This window comes from Pseudophryne corroboree, chromosome 5 (assembly GCF_028390025.1).
Source record: "Pseudophryne corroboree isolate aPseCor3 chromosome 5, aPseCor3.hap2, whole genome shotgun sequence".
Classification (NCBI taxonomy): Eukaryota; Metazoa; Chordata; class Amphibia; order Anura; family Myobatrachidae; genus Pseudophryne; species Pseudophryne corroboree.
In genome coordinates, this window is record NC_086448.1 from 276,523,062 (window position 1) to 276,542,875 (window position 19,814).

The following is a 19,814-nucleotide window of genomic DNA, read 5'->3' on the forward strand; positions in this document are numbered from 1 at the left end:
CATGGAATCTTCCGAATGGAATCGCTTCGTAAGAAGCCACCATTTTTCCCAGGACTCTCGTGCATTGATGCACTGACACTTGTCCTGGTTTTAGGAGGTTCCTGACTAGCTCGGATAACTCCCTGGCCTTCTCCTCCGGGAGAAAAACCTTTTTCTGGACTGTGTCCAGAATCATCCCTAGGAACAGTAAACGTGTTGTTGGAATCAGCTGTGATTTTGGGATATTTAGAATCCACCCGTGCTGACGTAGCACTACTTGAGATAGTGCTACTCCGACCTCTAACTGTTCCCTGGACCTTGCCCTTATCAGGAGATCGTCCAAGTAAGGGATAATTAATACGCCTTCTCTTCGAAGAAGAATCATCATTTCGGCCATTACCTTGGTAAAGACCCGTGGTGCCGTGGACAATCCAAACGGCAGCGTCTGAAACTGATAATGACAGTTTTGTATCACAAATCTGAGGTACCCTTGGTGAGAAGGGTAGATTGGGACATGGAGATAAGCATCTTTGATGTCTAGAGATACCATATAGTCCCCTTCTTCCAGGTTCGCTATCACTGCTCTGAGTGACTCCATCTTGAATTTGAACCTTTTTATGTAAGTGTTCAAAGATTTTAGATTTAAAATTGGTCTCACCGAGCCGTCCGGCTTCGGTACCACAAACAGCGTGGAATAATACCCCTTTCCCTGTTGTAGGAGGGGTACCTTGATTATCACCTGCTGGGAATACAGCTTGTGAATAGCTTCCAATACTGCCTCCCTGTCGGAGGGAGACGTTGGTAGAGCAGACTTCAGGAACCGGCGAGGGGGAGACGTCTCGAATTCCAATTTGTACCCCTGTGATACTACCTGCAGGATCCAGGGGTCCACTTGCGAGTGAGCCCACTGCGCGCTGAATTTCTTGAGACGACCCCCCACCGTGCCTTCGCATGTAGAGCCCCAGCGTCATGCTGAAGACTTGGCAGAAGCGGGGGAGGGCATCTGCTCCTGGGAAGAGGCTGCCTGGTGTAGTCTTTTTCCCCTTCCTCTGCCCCGGGGCAGAAATGTGTCGTTTGGAATCCGCATCACCTGACCACTGTCGCGTCCATAACGTTCTTCTGGCAGAAATGGACATCGCACTCACTCTAGATGCCAAGGTGCAAATATCCCTCTGTGCATCTCGCATATATAGTAATGCATCCTTTAAATGCTCTATAGTTAATAATATACTGTCCCTATCCAGGGTATCAATATTTTCAGTCAGGGAATCCGACCAAGCCACTCCAGCGCTGCACATCCAGGCTGAGGAGATTGCTGGTCGCAGTATAACACCGGTATGTGTGTATATACCTTTTAGGATATTTTCCAGCCTTCTATCAGCTGGTTCCTTGAGGACGGCCGTATCAGGAGACGGTAACGCCACTTGTTTTGATAAGCGTGTGAGCGCCTTATCTACCCTAGGGGGTGTTTCCCAACGTGCCCTAACCTCCGCTCTTCTGGCTCTGTAAGGGGGCCGGCGGCGCGGCTCCGGGACCCATCCAGGCTGAACCTGTGATCGTCCCTCTGGAGCTAATGTCCAGTAGCCAAGAAGCCTAATCCACTCTGCACGCAGGTGAGTTCGCTTCTTCTCCCCTTAGTCCCACGATGCAGTGAGCCTGTTGCCAGCAGGACTCACTGAAAATAAAAAACCTATTTAAACTTTTACTTCTAAGCAGCTCAGGAGAGCCACCTAGCCTGCACCCTTCTCGTTCGGGCACAAAAATCTAACTGAGGCTTGGAGGAGGGTCATAGGGGGAGGAGCCAGTGCACACCAGCTAGTCTAAAGCTTTTACTTTTTGTGCCCAGTCTCCTGCGGAGCCGCTATTCCCCATGGTCCTTACGGAAGTCCCAGCATCCACTAGGACGTCAGAGAAATGTTATTTGGGGTGTGAGTAAAGAACAAGATCTGCAAATTCCTAGATAAATATTCATTAACCCTCTATCATCCTAGGTCTGCTCGCATTCGCACACAATCACACTCTAGAGAAATAAAATACACGGACAACAGAATTGTCAAATTGAAAATCAGTCAGCTATTATTTTTCTAATTAAAATCAGGGCTATGGTGGCAAAGGGACAGCCTATTTAAAGAGGGAAGCGAGTACAAATTAACAAAATCTAAACAAAATAAATGAAACAAAAACTAAGTAAAATAAGACTAAAAGCTAACAGCCTATGGACACAAGATTCAGCCCCAATTACTCAAACCACTCGAAAGGGGGACATTCGGCCGAACTTAGCCATTGTCGCCCAATCCATCGAACAAGCTGCAGTTTGAGGTATAGCTTGAAACTGACTGCTACTGGATTCCAGGCCACCCAGAAAAATGAGTGCCCAATAACCCAGATGGGCGTCCTAAACAGGAAAAAAACAACAACAAAGAAACAAAAGAAAAATTCAGTAAAGAAATATAAATGATAAATGAACCAGAACAAGCAACATCACCAAATTGTACCAAAAAATACAGAGTAAATGAAATAAGAAAGAAAATTAAATAACCAAATTAAACAAAAAAGGTGGGAACAGTGTATAACATCGGGGTACAATGGGCAGGGGAAATTATTCTGACTTGCCAAGAGACAAAACAACAAACCTACCAGGCGGGTATAAAACCCCAAGTTTAAGACACTGGCAGAAATAAAAATTCCTCAAGACCGCCATCAAAGATGGCGAGTAGCTGGTCCTTACGTCAGGAGTAAATATACAGAACAAAACCTAATGTATCTATGATATGACTTCCATCTGCAAAATGCTCGAATCTCTGCAATCAACCAGTCATCGCCGCCGCCACACCAAACCGAAAGGAATGCATCCCAAAATCTCCCAGATAAAGCCCGAGGGCTAGAATGCAGCGCATTAAGTCCCATCCCAACTGGTACCTGGTCACCGAAACAATGAAATCCAGCGACCCCCTCCCAAGCTGGTGTCTTAGAACACTGCACTCAATAGAGTACCATGTCATCACAACATGCTTGAGTAATGACAGGGCCTGAACCCTCCGTGAAGTGGCAACTAACTCACCCACACGAAAAGCCCCATGAAATACCATGGAAAAAGCAAACCGAAATAGAACAATGCTTGCCCTGCATACTGTGGGGACTTACCATCCTCACAATCTGAAGATGACGAGGAAGAAGTGAACTGCAGTCGTGTCTATGCTGATGCTTGCCCTTATAGCCACTTGAACAATGCGATCTACACTTAACTGACCCTGACGCACCGAATGACGCCGAACTATCAGAGCCCGACAAAGGCAAAGCCACCGCCTAATCAGGATCAGAAGTACCTGCCACAGCCCCAAGTCCTGGAGTTTTCTGACACTCCAGCCATATGAAAGGTCTTACGTGTCCTTCCATGTGTGCAAAAGCAGATGTATTGTGGTAGCCCACATATACCACGTAATAACTTTATTCATCCACGTGTGGCAGCCACTCTTGGCATGGGATCATAGCATTATTTGCTAGAAAACATCTGCAGAACAGGTGCATGGCAAGGCAAGAAGAAAAAGCTTTTTCTGCAGTTTACAAGTTTTTTTAAAAGATAGACATCACAAGTTAAATCACAATTGACCTTGGGCCTTGGAAGCAGCAGGGTCTACCTGGTCAACCCAAGACTGTATATACTGTAAATATCATGTGATTGGTTCGCATGTTATTCAATGATGCCATGGTTCTACCACATCTGTCTGGGGATCTCCATCTACTTAAAATGAACACCACAGAATTTTCATTTGGCAACATGCTGGTGGTTAGAAGGCTGCTTCCGATAAACCGGGCACATTATTGCCCATTTGGAACTCGTGTGCAGTGGTATGCATGGGAAGACCCCTGTTCTTTGGCAGCTTCCTGGGTTACAGTTTCAGGGGTCTTCCAGGGTGAGGTACATTCCTGGAATGACGGTTGTTCTTCCACTCATTAATGACAAAAAACACCAGCTGGTGGGGATATCTCACTATGTCTGTAAGATGAAGTAGCCATATTTAGCATCTTTATTTAATAATGCCCATCTTTTGTGATTTTTTTTTTTTTTTAAATGAAAATTCTTAAATTACATGCAGATTAAGCTATATTGTGTTCAGTACTCTTAAGAAAAACCATCATTGTTGCAGCAGCATGTACATTGTCCATAATAACTGTGCAATCAGTCTTCTAGTAACAGGCCAGCAAATCTGTTGCTAACGTCGCACTGTAACGGATACTCCATGGTGCTTGCTTTAGGACCAGTCACTTTCTTCCTTGTTTTTGCTCTTTTCCTGGATTTGTTTGCTGCTGACTTAGTACTCTGGACGCAGTCCTGAGGGATGATGGACATTACAGCACCAATACAATCCTGGTACAGCTTTTCCAGAGGTGGACATGGCTTAAATAAGTCTTCCGTGGTAGGTGAAGACTTTATCTTCTGAGTCAGATAGTATACAAGTGAGCCACTGTAAAGTCTGAACAATGGGAGAGAAATATGAGTAACTACACATATCATATACTGAGCCCACCCAGTTACCAAAACAAGGACTTTTGTAATACAGTACACAGAACACATGCAATAACAAAACATTATTACCCACAGCATGGCATTCAGACAGTTTAAAATACAATGGTAGAAATACATTGGGGATAAACCCCTGGCGTCCCCCAGCACACCGAGCTGTACCAAGACATGAAAGATATATATTTATTAATAATATTAATAATACTACTAGAGATCCAGAGGTCTTAGTTACATACAGTTTGCAAACATATGATAAGCCACCAGGCCCTGACAAGGCTCCTGTGATGCTGGTGGTCCCGGGGTGTAGAACCCCACAAACCAGCAAAGGCCAGCTAGTTTAAAATTCAATGTCTGTGAAATTTGGTGTGTAAAACAAATGAAAATTAGGTAAATTCAGTCACCTGTGGCCACTGAAATGCATTACGGAATGGGCGGGGGCACAGCTGTGAAAAAAGTAGAGCTTAAGGGGGATATCCAATTAGCCTCGGCAATTTACTGGGGCTAATTGTCCCGCCAGGGGCTAGCTAATTAGCCCCGATAAGCCGCAGCACGCGCTGGCTTATCAGGGATTTTGTTTCACCTGCCTCCAGCAGGCGAAGCAGAATCCCCGAAAATGGGGCTGTTTCACACGAAAACACACAGGTTTCACTGAACCTGTATGTTTTCGGGAGAAGGGTTGTTTTTTTTTTTTTTTTTACAGACAATCCATCTGGATAGCCTGTAAAAAAAATAAAAAAATAAAATAAAAATCGGTGAAACATCGGAAAAAAGTCCCGATGCTTTACCGGGGATAATTTAATATCCCCCTAAATTGGTGTAATATCAAAGAATGTAAAGCTAGAATTTAAGTGTATAGGTTCTTAGGGTTTAGTTACAATATATTGTCTGTAAGTAGTTCTTATATATGTTACATACTTTATCTCTAGAATTGTATTTATTAAAATGAAAGGATGCCAGAATGCAGTGTTGCCTGTGGAGGTAACTACCCATAGACTCTAAATGCACCGCAGCCACATTCATAACAGTGAAAGATGACTACGGTCCAGTTATGCCTCCTTAACCACTTGCCTGGCATGATCACACAGGATGCGACCAGTTAGACAGAGAGTGAAGTGTAAATGAACCCCCCACAAGCCACCCTGTGTACCTGGTGGCTGTCCAGTCTTTAAAAATGAAAGCCACAAATGTTTCTGATGGTCGCGATGTCCCGATATTTGGCAAAAAAAAAAGGATTAAAATTTTTCCCCCCCAAAATACAAAAAATAAAATAAAAATAAATAAATAAATAAAATTATATTTTACTATAATATATATATATATATATATATATATATATATATATATATATATATACATATAAAATATTTATTATATAGATTTTTTTTTAACGAACATCATCTTGACTGAGGTTAAATAGATATTCTACAACTAATTCACTCAAAAAAAAAAAACCAACATTTTCTGAGGGATTTTTCAGAAAATAATTGTCAGTTAAGTGGTTAATTACCCTTTCCTTTCCATAGGAGTACACTTGTTCTAGCTCAGCTGTCACACATAGACACTCAGAAAAGGTTAAGAGAACATTGTGAAATACACAAACATGCACAGAACAGGAAACAAACTTTCTATTTGAAGAAAAAAGATTTAATAAATATACTTTACTATGCCCTAAAAACAGCCCAAGAATATCTCCATCTCCCAGTCTCAGCTTCTCTATGATTATATGACAGGGTAGCTGTACCACACAGAAGAGAATATGAATCATTATGCAGCCAGACCTATAGTCTGGAGATACTCCATGCTCTCTACCAGGCAAAGGTGGTGGCCAGGGTCTCTTGTGTTTAGACATCACATATAAGAGATTTAATAAAACTCAAGGGGCAGAATGTAATGCAGTGTGACGGCCAGAGCGCCAAGATTCCAGCCAAACTAATAAATGATTGCCGCTTTAAAAAAACATTAGAGTTCAGCCGGAATCTCAGAGCTCCGGCCATCTCGCACTGCATTACATCGGCCCAAGGTTTCAAAGAAGCATCACACAATGCATCCCCATGAGTTATTATGGTACAAAACATCATGCTATAATAACTGGAAGTGAGCTCAATGGGAACATGCTCCTAACAGAATCATCTGCTAGCTGAAACGTGACAGGTCCAGTGTAATGCATGTAACTGCTAACTTTACAGGACCACTTGGTCTGCAGTCAAAACTTTGTGTAAAACGACCTTAGTAACACCATTCATGACTTAACCTACTGCACATGGAGCCAAATGTTTGCATCACTATGTTGTAACGGCAAAGTGTCAACACCCACAAAATGTTGACTGGCACTGTTGACACCTAATTTTAAGCCTAACCCTAACATTTTTATTGTCAACATTTTAACACTTGTGAGATTTCACCTGTCATTATTTTGACTGTCTCAACATTTTGCAGGAGTAAACATGTCGACATTTTAACCATGTCAACAATGACATTTGACATTATGGGTGTCAACCTTTTGATTGGTGACATGAGCGCATCACCCTCTGACCTGGTAATATCAGGCTCTGGCAACGGCGTAGAGAGAAACTGATTGAAGTGCATGACCATCTGTAGACAGCACTGCCATTGGCACAGTATGTGCAGATCTTCCCAGTTCTGTCTTCTCTGCTGTGCACCTTCCATCTTTATCCTGCGCACCTGCTCACACACTAACTTGATGCCATCTCCCTGCAGCTCTTAAGATAAAAATGGAGGATTATATGCTGGAGGAGCTAAACTGTTACCCGAGACATTATTACAAACACCCTCATTATTACAGGAATTAACATTTATATATGGCTTCATTTAACTTAATCATAAATTAATATGTTGACATTTGTCCACCAGTCTGTCGATATTTTGAATCAAAGAAATTGTGACACAGGAGTGGACCCGACCAGTATCCTGTGTACAGTTTCTATGTTCTTACCATGTTTGTGAGGATTTTTCTCTCCCAAGAAGTTTTCCAATAAAATGTGGGTATATAACCTGTGAGCGGCTTTCAACTCCCAGAATGCAATGCTTCATCGATGATAATATAACATGCAGAACTACTCTAGAAGTAAATGCTCTAAATTCATGTGATGTCCTTCGACAGGAAATGTAGTCACAGACAAAACATTAAACACACAAATAAGGTGGCACATAGAGAGAAAATTAGAGTTAAAATAGTATAACAAATTATTTTACTTTGATAATAATTAGATACATACAGTACAGATACATATATGGGTAACCGTGTATAAATAAGCAGCATAAAACATTACATGTAATATAATGCTGGAACAATGTCTATATGTATTCCAAGTAAATAAAAATCTCAGGATGAATACATGCAAACCATCACTGATTACTTGCATATAATGAGGTGATACCTAAAAGTGCTTGTGAGGACATATACTCCGCAGGAGCGATAAGCACTGTGTTGGAATGTAAAAGCCTCCTTGAGATAAAAATGTATAGAGTTTTATTTTCATAGGCTGTTTTATTCTGCTTATTTATGCATTGTTACATGCAGGGTCGGATTAAGACTAGTGAGGACCCTGGGCAACAAAGGTGTGAGGACCCTGGGCAACAAAGGTGTGGGTCCCCCACCAATAAAATTGACTGCTCCCCGCCTCTGTCACTATGATGCCCCTTAGTGGAGTAGGAGAGAGAGTGAGGGGAGGGAGATGCACAAAGGGTGTCAGGGAGAGAGAGAGGGGGAATCGAGGGAGACAGAGGGGGGGTCAGGGAGAGAGAAAGTGTGTCAGGGAGACAGAGGGGGGGGCGACAGAGAAGGTGTCAGGGAGAGAGACAGAGGAACAAGAGAGAGAGAGAGAGAGAGAGAGAGAGAGAGAGAGAGAAAGAGGGTGTCAGTGAGAGAAAGACAGAGGGGAAAGCCAGCGAGAAGGTGTGTGTGTGAGAAAGAGAGAAATAGGTTGACAAGGAGGGAAACAGAAAGGGGAAGCAAGAGAGAGAGAAAGAGAGAGAGGAGGAGAGATGATCAAGAGTGAAAGAGATGGTGTCACAGAAGAAGAGACATACAGAGACAGGGGGAGAGAGAGGGGAGCAAGAGACAGCCTGACAGTGAATAAGAAGAGAGAGAGAGAGAAAGAGAGAGAGAGAGAGAGAGAGAGAAAGGAGCAAGAGAAAGTCAGGAAGACAGAGGGAAGATAAAGAGGGTGGGGGAGCGAACAGGAGAGAGAGAGAAGGGAGCAGGAAAGAGCGTGAGTGCTATGAAGAGAGAGAGAGAGAGAGAGAGAGAGAGGGGGGTGTCGGGGAGAGAGAGGGGTTGTCAGGGTGGGAGAGAGAAGGGAGCAAGGGAGAGATGGTGTCAGGGAGGGAGAGAGAAACAAAGTGTCGAGAGAGAGAGACATGGAGTGAGAGAGAGGGAAGCAAGAGAGAGAGAGAGAAAGAGAGAGAGAGAGGGGGGAAGGCAGGAATAGAGCAGGAGAAATGTTACCTGTACAGCTGCAGCAGCATCAGGTCACTGATATAATTTTTTGGGCAAAAATTAAGCTAAGCACCTCAATTTTGCTCTATGTTAGAGCGCAGACTTTATTATAATTTTTCTGATTAACAGTGCTTAGTAATATTGAGTGTGCATGATTAGTTTTAAGAAGTAGTAAGAATGGTATCAGATTTGCTTCAAATAAGAAGTTTTGCAAAACATAAAACCAACAACCACTTCCCCCAAAAAAAATCAAACAAAAAAAACACCTTTGCCCTTACTTGGCACCCTTCATGTGTATGTGCAGAAGAAAAACTTCCTGTCTAATTGTATTACATCAAATCACCATGTACATGAAGAAATGTTCAAGCCACTTAGGCAAACCAGATCCAAATAGGAATAATTACAGATTTTAGCTATCATTTCAAATACATTCTATAAAATTATAGGTACTACTTGTATCTATCTACCACATGTCAACTTTTTATAAGGCTTCATACACTTCCCCCTAAGTAATAAACATCACTGAAAGCAATTTAGAAAAAAAAATCCTAGAAATACTCATCTGTCTAAATATATACCTGGTTTATTTAAAATATTGTATGTTTCTCCATAAACAATTCCCATTAACAGGGCTTTTAAATGATGTTGTTTCACTTTGGGGTCTGCATGTCTGATCCAGTAATGGACTATAGCCACTATAAGCTGGTATTCAGGAGGCACAGATGCCAGGTCATCCATTCTCAAGTGAAGGGCCCGTAAGAGCAGATTTAAACATTTTACCGAAGGAAGCTGAAAGATAAGAACATAGTCAACCTATGTCTGCTGCAGGACTATAAGTTCCCGAATGCCCGGTCATATCATAGGACTACAAAAAAAATTCAAAGTGAAATAATTGATTGAAGGCTCCTTGGCCTGAACTTGTTTTCCGAATATCTATAAATTGAAGGAAAAGTCTGCTGTTTCCCAAGATTTGTTTGCTAAACATATAAATGATACAGTAATAATAGGATTTTAATTACCTACTGGTAAATCCTTTTCTCATAGTCCGTAGAGGATGCTGGGGTCCACATTAGTACCATGGGTGTAGACGGGTCCACTAGGAGCCGCTGGCACTTTAAGAGTTTGAGAGTGTGGGCTGGCTCCTCCCTCTATGCCCCTCCTACCAGACTCAGTCTAGAAACTGTGCCCGAGGAGACGGACAACTTAGAGAGAAGGATTTTACACAGATAGTGGCGAGATTCACACCAGCTCACACATACAAGGCAAACCAAGCTAACCAGCTTGAAAAATCAGCAACGGCTGAACAAGATTACCTAACCAAGTAACAAAACAGTACTTAAACAAGAACGAAGCAGTACTGAGTTAAACAACCACTGCAGGATCACGAAGCGCTGGGCGGGCACCCAGCATCGTCTACAGACTACGAGAAAAGGATTTACCGGTAGGTAATTAAAATCCTATTTTCTCTTACGTCCTTAGAGGATGCTGGGGTCCACATTAGTACCATGGAGATGTACCAAAGCTCCCAGAACGGGAGGGAGAGAGCGGAGGCTCCTGCAGAACTGATTGGCCTCTGAGGGCCTAAAGTTTGGTCAAAGTATCGAACTTGTAAAACTTAGCAAACGTGTTCGGCCCAGACCAAGTAGCCGCTCAGCAAAGCTCTAAAGCCGAGACACCCCGGGCAGCCGCCCAGGAAGAACCCACCTTACGAGTAGAGTGGGCCTTAACAGACTTAGGACACGGCAATCCTGCCGTAGAATCCGCATGCTGGATAGTGAACCTGATCCAGCGAGATATAGTCTGCTTAGAAGCAGGACACTCAATTTTCTTGGGATCATACAGGAGAGAGAGTCCGATTTTCTGTGACGAGCAGTCCTCTACACACATATTTTCAGAGCCCTTACAACATCTAAGGACTTTGATGAAATTGAGGAGTCAGTAGCCACTGGCGCGACAATAGGTTGATTGATATGAAATGCCGACACAACCTTCGGAAGAAACTGCCGATGTGTCCGGAGCTCAGCCCTATCTTCATGAAAGACCAAGTAGGGGCGTTTACAAGACAAAGCCTCCAACTCCGACACACGTCTAGCAGAAGCTAAGGCCAACAAAGTGACAGCCTTCCACATGAGAAACTTGACCTCAACCTCCGGTAAAGGCTCAAACCAATCCGATTGGAGGAACTGCACCTTAGATCCCAGGGTGCCGTAGGAGGCACAAAGGGAGGCTGAATATGCAGAATCCCTTTCAAGAAAGTCTGAACCTCAGGGAGGGAAGCCAGTTGTTTCTGGAAGAAAATTGATAGGACCGAAATCTGGACCTTCACGGATCCCAACCTCAGGCCCATATCCACACCTGCTTGCAGGAAGAGGAGAAACCATCCCAGTTGAAACTCCACCGTAGGAAACTTCTTGGATTCACACCAAGAGACATACTTTTTCCAAATGCGATGGTAATGTTTAGACGTTACTCCTTTCCTAGCCTGTGTCAGGGTAGGAATAACCTTGCTCGGAGTGCCCTTCTGAGCAAATATCTGGGGTTCAACTTACATGCCGTCAAACGTAGCCACGGTAAGTCTTGATAAGCGAACGGCCCCTGTTGCAGTAGGTCCACCTGAAGAGGAAGACGCCTTGGATCTTCCAGCAGAAGACCCAGAAGATCCGCGTATCAAGCCCTTCTTGGCCAGTCCGGAACAATGAGGATTGCATAAACTCTTGTTCTATGAGTTTTAGAACTCTTGGAATGAGTGGAAGTGGAGGAAACACGTACACCGACTGGAACACCCCCGGAGTCACCAGGGCGTCCACCGCCACGGCTTGTTGGTGCCTTGACCTGGAACAATACCTCCGAAGTTTCTTGTTGAGACGGGATGCCATCATGTCTATTTGAGGTACACCCCAAAGGTCTGTCACCTCCGTGAACACCTCCGGATGGAGTCCCCACTCTCCTGGATGGAGATCGTGTCTGCTGAGGAAGTCCGCTTCCCAGCTGTCTACTCCCGGAATGAAAATTGCTGACAGCGCCACCGTGTGCTTTTCTGCCCAGAGGATGATTCTTGTTACCTCTGATATTGCAGCTCTGCTCTTCGTTCCGCCCTGTCGGTTTACGTAGGCCACTGTCGTTACACTGTCCATCTGCACTTGAATGGCTCGAACTCGCAGAAGGTGAGACGCTTAGAGAAGACCTTTGTAGACGGCTCTTAGTTCCAGAATGTTTATTTGAAGACTGGATTCCAGGCTTGACCACCTTCCTTGGAAGGTTTCCCCCTGAGTGACTGCGCCCCAGCCCCAGAGACTTGCATCCGTGGTAAGAAGGACCCAGTCCTGAATACCGAACCTGCGGCCCTCCAGAAGGTGAGGCATTTGCAGCCACCAGAGGAGTGATATCCTGGCTTTCGGCGACAGACGTATCCTCTGGTGCGTGTGTAGGCGAGATCCCGACCATTTGTCTAGGAGATCCAGTTGGAAGGACCGAGCATGAAACCTTCCATACTGTAGAGCCTCGTAGGAGGCAACCATCTTCCCCAGAAGGTGAATGCACTGATGAACAGATACCCGGGTTGGCTTCAGGACATCCCGGACCATTGTTTGAATCACCAATGCTTTCTCCTCCGGCAGAAACACCCTCTGCACCTCCATGTCGAGGATTATCCCCAGAAAAGACAGTCTCCTTTTCGGCTCCAAATGTGACTTTGGAAGGTTCAGGATCCGACCGTGTTCCCTGAGCAGATGAGTTGTGAGAACAATGGACTGCAACAACGTCTCCCGGGACGATGCCTTTATCAGCAGATCGTCCAGATATGGGATTATGTTCACCCACTGCCTGCGGAGGAAAACCATCATCTCCGCCATCACCTTGGTGAACACCCTCGGTGCTGTGGAGAGACCGCATGGCAATGCCTGAAATTGATAGTGACTGTCTAACCGTGCAAATCTGAGATAAGCCTGGTGCATCGGCCAAATCAGAATGTGGAGGTACGCATCCTTGATATCCAGGGATACCAGAAACTCTCCCTCCTCCAGACCTGAAATCACTGCTCTGAGAGACTTAATTTTGAATTTGAACACCCTCAGGTAAGGGTTCAACGATTTCAAGTTCAAACTTGGTCTGACCGAACCATCTGGTTTCGGTACAACGAAAAGGTTTGAATAATAACCCTTGTTATGCATATGAGGTGGAACTGGGACAATGACCTGTGACTTGTCCAATTTTAGGATGGCTTACTGTAGGATAGCCCTGTCTGTCAACAAAGTTGGCAAGCCTGATTTGAAGAATCGGTGAGGCGGAAGTTCTTGAAACTCCAGTCTGTACCCCTGGGACACAATATCCTGTACCCAGGGATCCAGGCCGGACGACACCCAGACGTGTCTGAAACGTCCGAGTCTCGCACCCACCAGCCCGTCCTCCAGGCTGTGCGGTCCACAGTCATGCTGAAGATTTTGAGGAACCAGAAGCAGGTTTCTGGTCCTGGGAGCCTGCAGGTGCAGGTTTTTTGGATTTTGCACGACCACCTCTAGCAGATGGAAGGAAAGGTGACTTACCCTTACCTGCCGTGGAATTCCACGCATCCAACGCTTCCCCAAATAGAGCCTGACCTGTGTAGGGTAGGTTCTCCACACTTCTCCTGGATTCTGCGTCTGCAGACCATTGGCGTAGCCAGAGTCCCCTGCGAGCTGAGACCGACATGGAAGATATCCGTGCAGTCAGCGTACCCAGGTCCTTCATGAATTCCATCATTAACCCCGCAGAATCCTATATGTTACGTAAAAACAATTCAATGTCACTTCTATCCATTGTATCCAAATCCTCTAGTAATGTGCCTGACCACTTTACTATGGCTTTAGAAATCCATGCACAGGCAATAGTGGGCCTTAACGCCATTCCTGAAGCAGTGTTTATGGATATGAACGTAGTGTCAATCTTACGATCAGCCGGTTCTTTTAACGCGGTAGATCCAGGGACAGGTAAAACCACCTTTTTAGACAGTCTGGAGACAGATGCATCAACTATGGGTGGGTTTTCCCATTTTTCCTATCCTCCTCAGGGAAGGGAAAAGCAACCAGAACCCTTTTTGGGATCTGGAATTTTTTCTCTGGGTTTTCCCAGGATTTTTCAAACATAGCGTTTAATTCTTTAGACGCAGGGAAGGCTAGCTAGGCTTTCTTATGGTCATTGAAGTAAGCCTCCTCAACCTGCTCAGGTGTTGTGTCATTAATGTTTCTAATGACCCCAATCATGAGCTGCACCCCCTTTGCAAGGGATGCCGCCCCCATCACCGTCTGCTGTATCAGAGTCGGTATCCATGTCATCTTGCATAATCTGGGCAAGTGCAAGTTTCTGCAGGAACATACTGGGGGATTTTGCAGGAATAGGAACAGAACCTGACCAAACTGACATAGAATTCTTTAACACCTGAGCTTCAGTCTCAGTATGAACTACCCTAGTAGAGATCTGAGAGATCATACCCTTAATAGAGGTTAACCACTCAGGCGCATTAATAGGGATCTGAGACATTACATTCCTGTGTACATGGAATGGATTCCTCCTGAGAGGAATCATCCTCTGCAGCATATGACACACAGTGTCTAGACATGGCTATGTGAGACAACAAACACCTCCCCCCCCACACACACACACACACACACACACACACACACAGGGAAATGTCAGACACAGTTTCCCCCGAAGTATGCCACAGACAGACACAGTTTGGAGCCAACCCACACACAGCGCTTACGGAGATAGATATAATACAACTACCTAGCACTTACTGTGTACCTTAATAGACTACACAGTATTTACACAGCCCCCCACCCCCTTCTACAACCCCCTGGTACCGCACAGGATAGCTGGAGTTGCTTGGAGGGACAGCTCTCCCTGTCAGCGCCTCTGTGCAGGATCTGCAGGCAGGAAAATTGCGCTGAGCGCTGCTGGGTCCGCTCTGAGAAGCTCCGCACCCTGAATATGGCTCTGCTTCCTTCTCTTCATTTCTTTATACTGGCCTGAGGATTTCTGCTGGCAGTGAAACAGAGGTCCCTGACAGACTTGCTGACCAGTGTAGGGCATCGGCGCTGGCTCAGGGCGCCCCTCACAGTGCCGCACTATGTACCGCTGAGCCTCCGGAGCGCAGTTAATACTGCGCTCCCACCCTGTTGCCTCCATCTTCACACCGGCTCCCTGCTTGCTGAGGGGGCCGGTGACTCACTCGCCACCGGAATCTTCTGGCTCTGTTAGGGGGTGGCGGCATGCTGCGGGAGTAAGCGTTCGCCTGGGGCAGCTAACGATCATCACCCTCAGGAGCTAATGTCCTGTCAGCGGAGATAGTGGCTCAAAGCCCCTCAGGCGGACACTACTCCCCCCCCCCCCCCCCCCCTAAGTCCCACGAAGCAGGGAGACTGTTGCCAGCAGCCTCCCTGTGCCTGACTTAACTCTTAGAAAAATAATAAAACTAAAGAAGCTCTAGGAGCTCCCCTCCGGACACATTTTCTAAACTGAGTCTGGTAGGAGGGGCATAGAGGGAGGAGCCAGTCCACACTCTCAAACTCTTAAAAGTGCCAGTGGCTCCAAGTGGACCCGTCTATACCCCATGGTACTAATGTGGACCCCAGTATCCTCTAGGACGCAAGAGAAAACTGCCTATTATTAAAAAGGGCAGTGCATTTTGTACAGCTCTTCCTCAAACAAACACTCCATTGTACATGAAGCCAAGAGCTGGTTTCTACTGAGCCTCCTGGGGTTAGAGAACTCTATAGAGCTCTGTTGAAAAAGCTCTGTATGACCTATGATACAAACATTTATAAAATAAGCTTAATTCAAAACGTACCCTCTCTCGACTTCAGGTAACAGAAGAAATGTCAGTCATAATGATATGGGCAGTACGGATGGTGTAATGGTTAGCATTACTGCTTCACAGCACTGAGGTCATGGGTTCGATTCTCACCATGGCCCTAACTGTGCGGAGTTTGTATATTCTCCCCGTACTTGCGTGGGTTTCCTCCGGGTACTCCGGTTTCCTCCCACAATCCCAAAAATATACTGGCAGGTTAATTGGCTACCAATTAACCCTAGCGTGAATGTGTCTGTGTGTACATGTGATAGGGAATATAGATTGTAAGCTCCACTGGGGCAGGGACTGATGTGAATGGCCAAATATTCTCTGTAAAGCGCTGCGGAATGTGTGTGCGCTATATAAATAACTGGTAATAAATAAATAAATAAAATAAATAAATAAATATGGTCACATGAAGTTTATACATAGTTCATAAATGTAAACATAACTGTAAGGAATATTCTAAAGCTGGGTACACACTGAGCGATATATCGGCCATTCCAGCAAACGGACAATATATAGCAAGGCGGTCGGTGGGTGTGGACATCTGATAGGTCTGTGAACAATGTTGTTCAGAAACATATAGTGTCAACTGTGCAGCACAACTGATGGCCAATATATCGGCTCATCTGGCTGTGACCGCCTCTACACTTGCTGCAGTGGCTGATGTTACAGCTGGGCGGGCAAATTCAAATGCCCGTGCAGCTGTGTGTTCTGACAGACACATATTGACTTTAAAAGCATATACTGGGTACACATGGTCACGATTTGACGGCGGACCTGGTGTCACGCTGACAGAGCAGCCAATTCAGGTAAGTATACACACTTATTTATCGGCTGTTCTATGTGTCTGTCAGAACACACAGCTGCACGGGCATTTGAATTTGAAAAATATACTGGCAGGTTAATTGGCTCCCAATTAACCCTAGCGTGAATGTGTCTGTGTGTACATGTGATAGGGAATATAGATTGTAAGCTCCACTGGGGCAGGGACTGATGTGAATGGCCAAATATTCTCAGCCGATAAATAAGTGTGTATACTTACCTGAATTGGCTGCTCTGTCAGCGTGACACCAGGTCCGCCGTCAAATCGTGACCATGTGTACCCAGTATATGCTTTTAAAGTCATACACTTTTCAACACTGTGGGAAGACACCTCTATGATCTTACCTCTGGAAGCTTCTGGAGCGAGAGATCATCCGGGAAATCTCCATTGGCAAAATGTATCTCAACTGTCGATTTTCGCAGAGTAGTTTCCAATCTGTCAAATTCTACAACAAAGAGTTGATTTGGCTTTTTTCCTTCAGGTCCCTGTTGTGAATTTTGGTATATGTGGAAAAGCATTGCATAGATCACTTTGCGAATAGGCTGTGTAATGAAATGAGCAGATGGCCTCTTTAAGTCTTCAACTTGAACATGAAGAAACACTCTCCTCAACACCAGGGCATCACTTAGAAACGGAGACAGCTCCCCTCTCGCTAAAGCATGCTGCACCCAATCTGGCAGGTTCAGCTCAGCTGCTGTTGGAGAGACATATTTACCCGTCTGAAAATACTGCTCGAGGTTCTCAATGTCCTGAAGGTTGTACTCTTCCATAGCCGAGTACAGGAGCTGTCTGACAGAGTCACGGTCCTTTAGCCGAAGATGTTTCATCACAATGTCCATTGCTTCTTCCACAGATTCAAATCTAGACAACCAATTCAATAGTCCACGAATTCGTGTGTGTTTCCGTCCACTGTGCCCACTGTTTCCTACTGGCAAGTGTACATTACTGAAGAAGGTCTCCAGTGCTGGCAGACTGATGTAGTCATTTCCCGTCAGAACGGCAAAGAGAGGCAGCAAGGATATATTCAAGTTATTGAAAAATTTACAAAATCTCTGAACCGAAAAACTCCGAGCTGGGATATAACACTCTTCGTTTCCACTAGTGACAATATTTTTCCACTGAAAGGAATTCTGAGGACAATAACCAGCCTTCACATCAAAGATACAGAAATCGCTGTCAAAGGTAAGTACTGGGCAATTCCACAGATTGGCTAATGCCACTATTTCTCGATCAGCCTCTGAAAAACACTGAACAAAGGGCACCTGCAGCTTTCGCAAGACCTGGATGTAGACGTCTCTAACCAGGAGAGGAAGCACACTACCACCTCTTCCATTCCAAAGGCTTTCCACTGCTTTGATTTTTTCCCTAAAGCGTTGCTTTTGGGTTTCTATTTTTTTATCCGACATGTCACAGCCACCATCAAGCACAACATAGGCTTGTATATGGCACTTGGACAAGCTTTCAAAGAATTTATTCAAGATATCAGTGAATGCGTCATAGTCCCCACCGTGTAAAAGATCCAAGCCAGAGTCGAAGTACAATTTGTGATACAGATTGTTACCGTCAATTATTATTTTTGTGTTTTTCATCGGCAAATCATGGAAGAAATTACCATTATCGCCCACAAAGCTCATTAATCCTTGAATTCCCATCTTGAGAACAGAAGCTGGAAGGTCTACAACACAGAACAATGAAAAACATTATCTCAACAAGTACATTTTTTTAAACCAGTACAAATCACTGATGACGTCAACGCCTACTATGTTTATTGTTTAAAATGAATTTGCAGTAACAGATTACAGGTTCCGTGTACAGGTAATCCTGACCAGCAGCATGCTTAACAGTCCATCATGCTACTTACAACTAAATATGCTAGGTCTAAAATAAATAGGTATACACGTGACAACTTTAGGTGCAAAGTTTCAATTTTTTGAAGAACTACTTAATTCTCTCTTGATTAGATACATTTCCCTTTCTATCCAAATGGTTTCCATGGAAATAATGTAAACTGCAGGTTTATGTGCCCCGTTCCTCGCCACTATCTTAGGTTGTAAAGCACCTAGTGCCATTGGCACTGGGGTATGATTCAGAGTTGCACCTGTGGTCATATTGCGTTCCCCCAGTGGGATCAGTACGAGTTCCTGTCGGTCGGGATCACGGTAGTCAGGAGACAGACGCTGGGATCCCGGCGGCAAGAGCACTGTGTCCCCTCGCGGGCTCGCTTAACTTGCCAAGCTTCGAGCTCCACAGGTTTCTATTACCGCCCCAGGTGGTGGCGTAGACCGGGTGGTTTGCTATTAGGCCCACAAAGTTCTACTTATGCCCCTGCATGAAGGCACTCACCACGTAATGTAGCTGCGTCCTCAGGAATCAGGTAGTGACTTATCACACTGACAACCCCATAGAAGAGAGTAGAGTAACTAATCCACGGGTGATGTATAATGGAAACTGGATGCTGCTGACACAGCTACAGAGACACGCCATCCTGTACAGCAGCCTCTAACAACAGGGAACATGCGGGCACACGCAACACAGCGCCCTGGCAGCTGCCACTGACACCCGCACCTAACGCTCGACACAAGCGTAAGAGTGGCTCCTTTCTACGGGGAAAAGTGCAGCGCTGACTCCCTGAGTCCACATGGGTAACAACAACAACATCCATAGCAGAACCAACCATAGCAGGACGTAGACAGCGGAGCGGGCGCAGTCTGATGACGTCATTGTGAAGGACGTCTATCATCTGCTTGGGCAGAAAGCTGCTGACTGTGACGTAAGGTTTCCATGGATACTGAGGTGTAAACATAGTGCGGCTCTGGGGTCTGTGACAGCAGTGACTGACTCCGTGCTCGTACCGCCATCGTGCCATTCCCAGGGGAGACACCGAGGTAATACCTAGCACTATATACTGTATATCGCTATAATAGGACAGAGAAGTACTAGAATAGCAGGACGCATACTGTATGTGACATAACGCTTGGATTTGTGCTGCGGGGCTAGCTGCCAGTGCTGACAGATGCTTTTTTCAGTCATATTCCTAAAAAGGACAAATGTGTAGTATTAGTTCTGTCTTGTTTGGGTAGCCAGTGTAGTGTGTTTATATATCTGTAATTTTATTATTAGGTTATTTATTTTACACATTTATTCCACAGCACTTTACAGAGTATAGCAGTGCAAACAAGCAATGCATAGGGCAGGC

General features: G+C 45.0%; 2 protein-coding genes across 5 annotated transcripts in view; one reads left to right on the plus strand and one right to left on the minus strand.

Moving 5' to 3' along the window:
• Positions 1 to 1,825: 1,825 nt before the first annotated feature.
• On the minus strand, positions 1,826 to 19,396 carry ASTE1 (asteroid homolog 1). Of its 2 annotated transcripts, none has more exons than XM_063922360.1 (5): positions 19,293 to 19,396; positions 16,963 to 18,293; positions 9,542 to 9,752; positions 7,038 to 7,224; positions 1,826 to 4,454 (listed from the first exon to the last, which is right to left on the minus strand). In XM_063922360.1, exons 2-5 carry the CDS (start codon positions 18,268 to 18,270, stop codon positions 4,160 to 4,162), a joined length of 2,001 nt encoding a protein of 666 aa, XP_063778430.1. In that variant the 5' UTR covers positions 18,271 to 18,293; positions 19,293 to 19,396; the 3' UTR covers positions 1,826 to 4,159. The 2 variants fall into 2 exon arrangements, with proteins under 2 accessions (XP_063778430.1, XP_063778428.1); XM_063922358.1 differs by lacking the exon at positions 19,293 to 19,396 and adding an exon at positions 18,962 to 19,286.
• The window catches only part of NEK11 (NIMA related kinase 11), a 959,809-nt gene continuing 959,265 nt past the window's right edge, over positions 19,271 to 19,814 (plus strand). The window contains exon 1 of one of the 3 annotated variants that reach the window (XM_063922363.1): positions 19,271 to 19,503. The gene's annotated coding sequence lies outside the window, so the exon portion shown is untranslated. The remainder of the gene's footprint in view (positions 19,504 to 19,814) is intronic. The other 2 variants (XM_063922362.1, XM_063922361.1) reach the window with 2 other exon arrangements.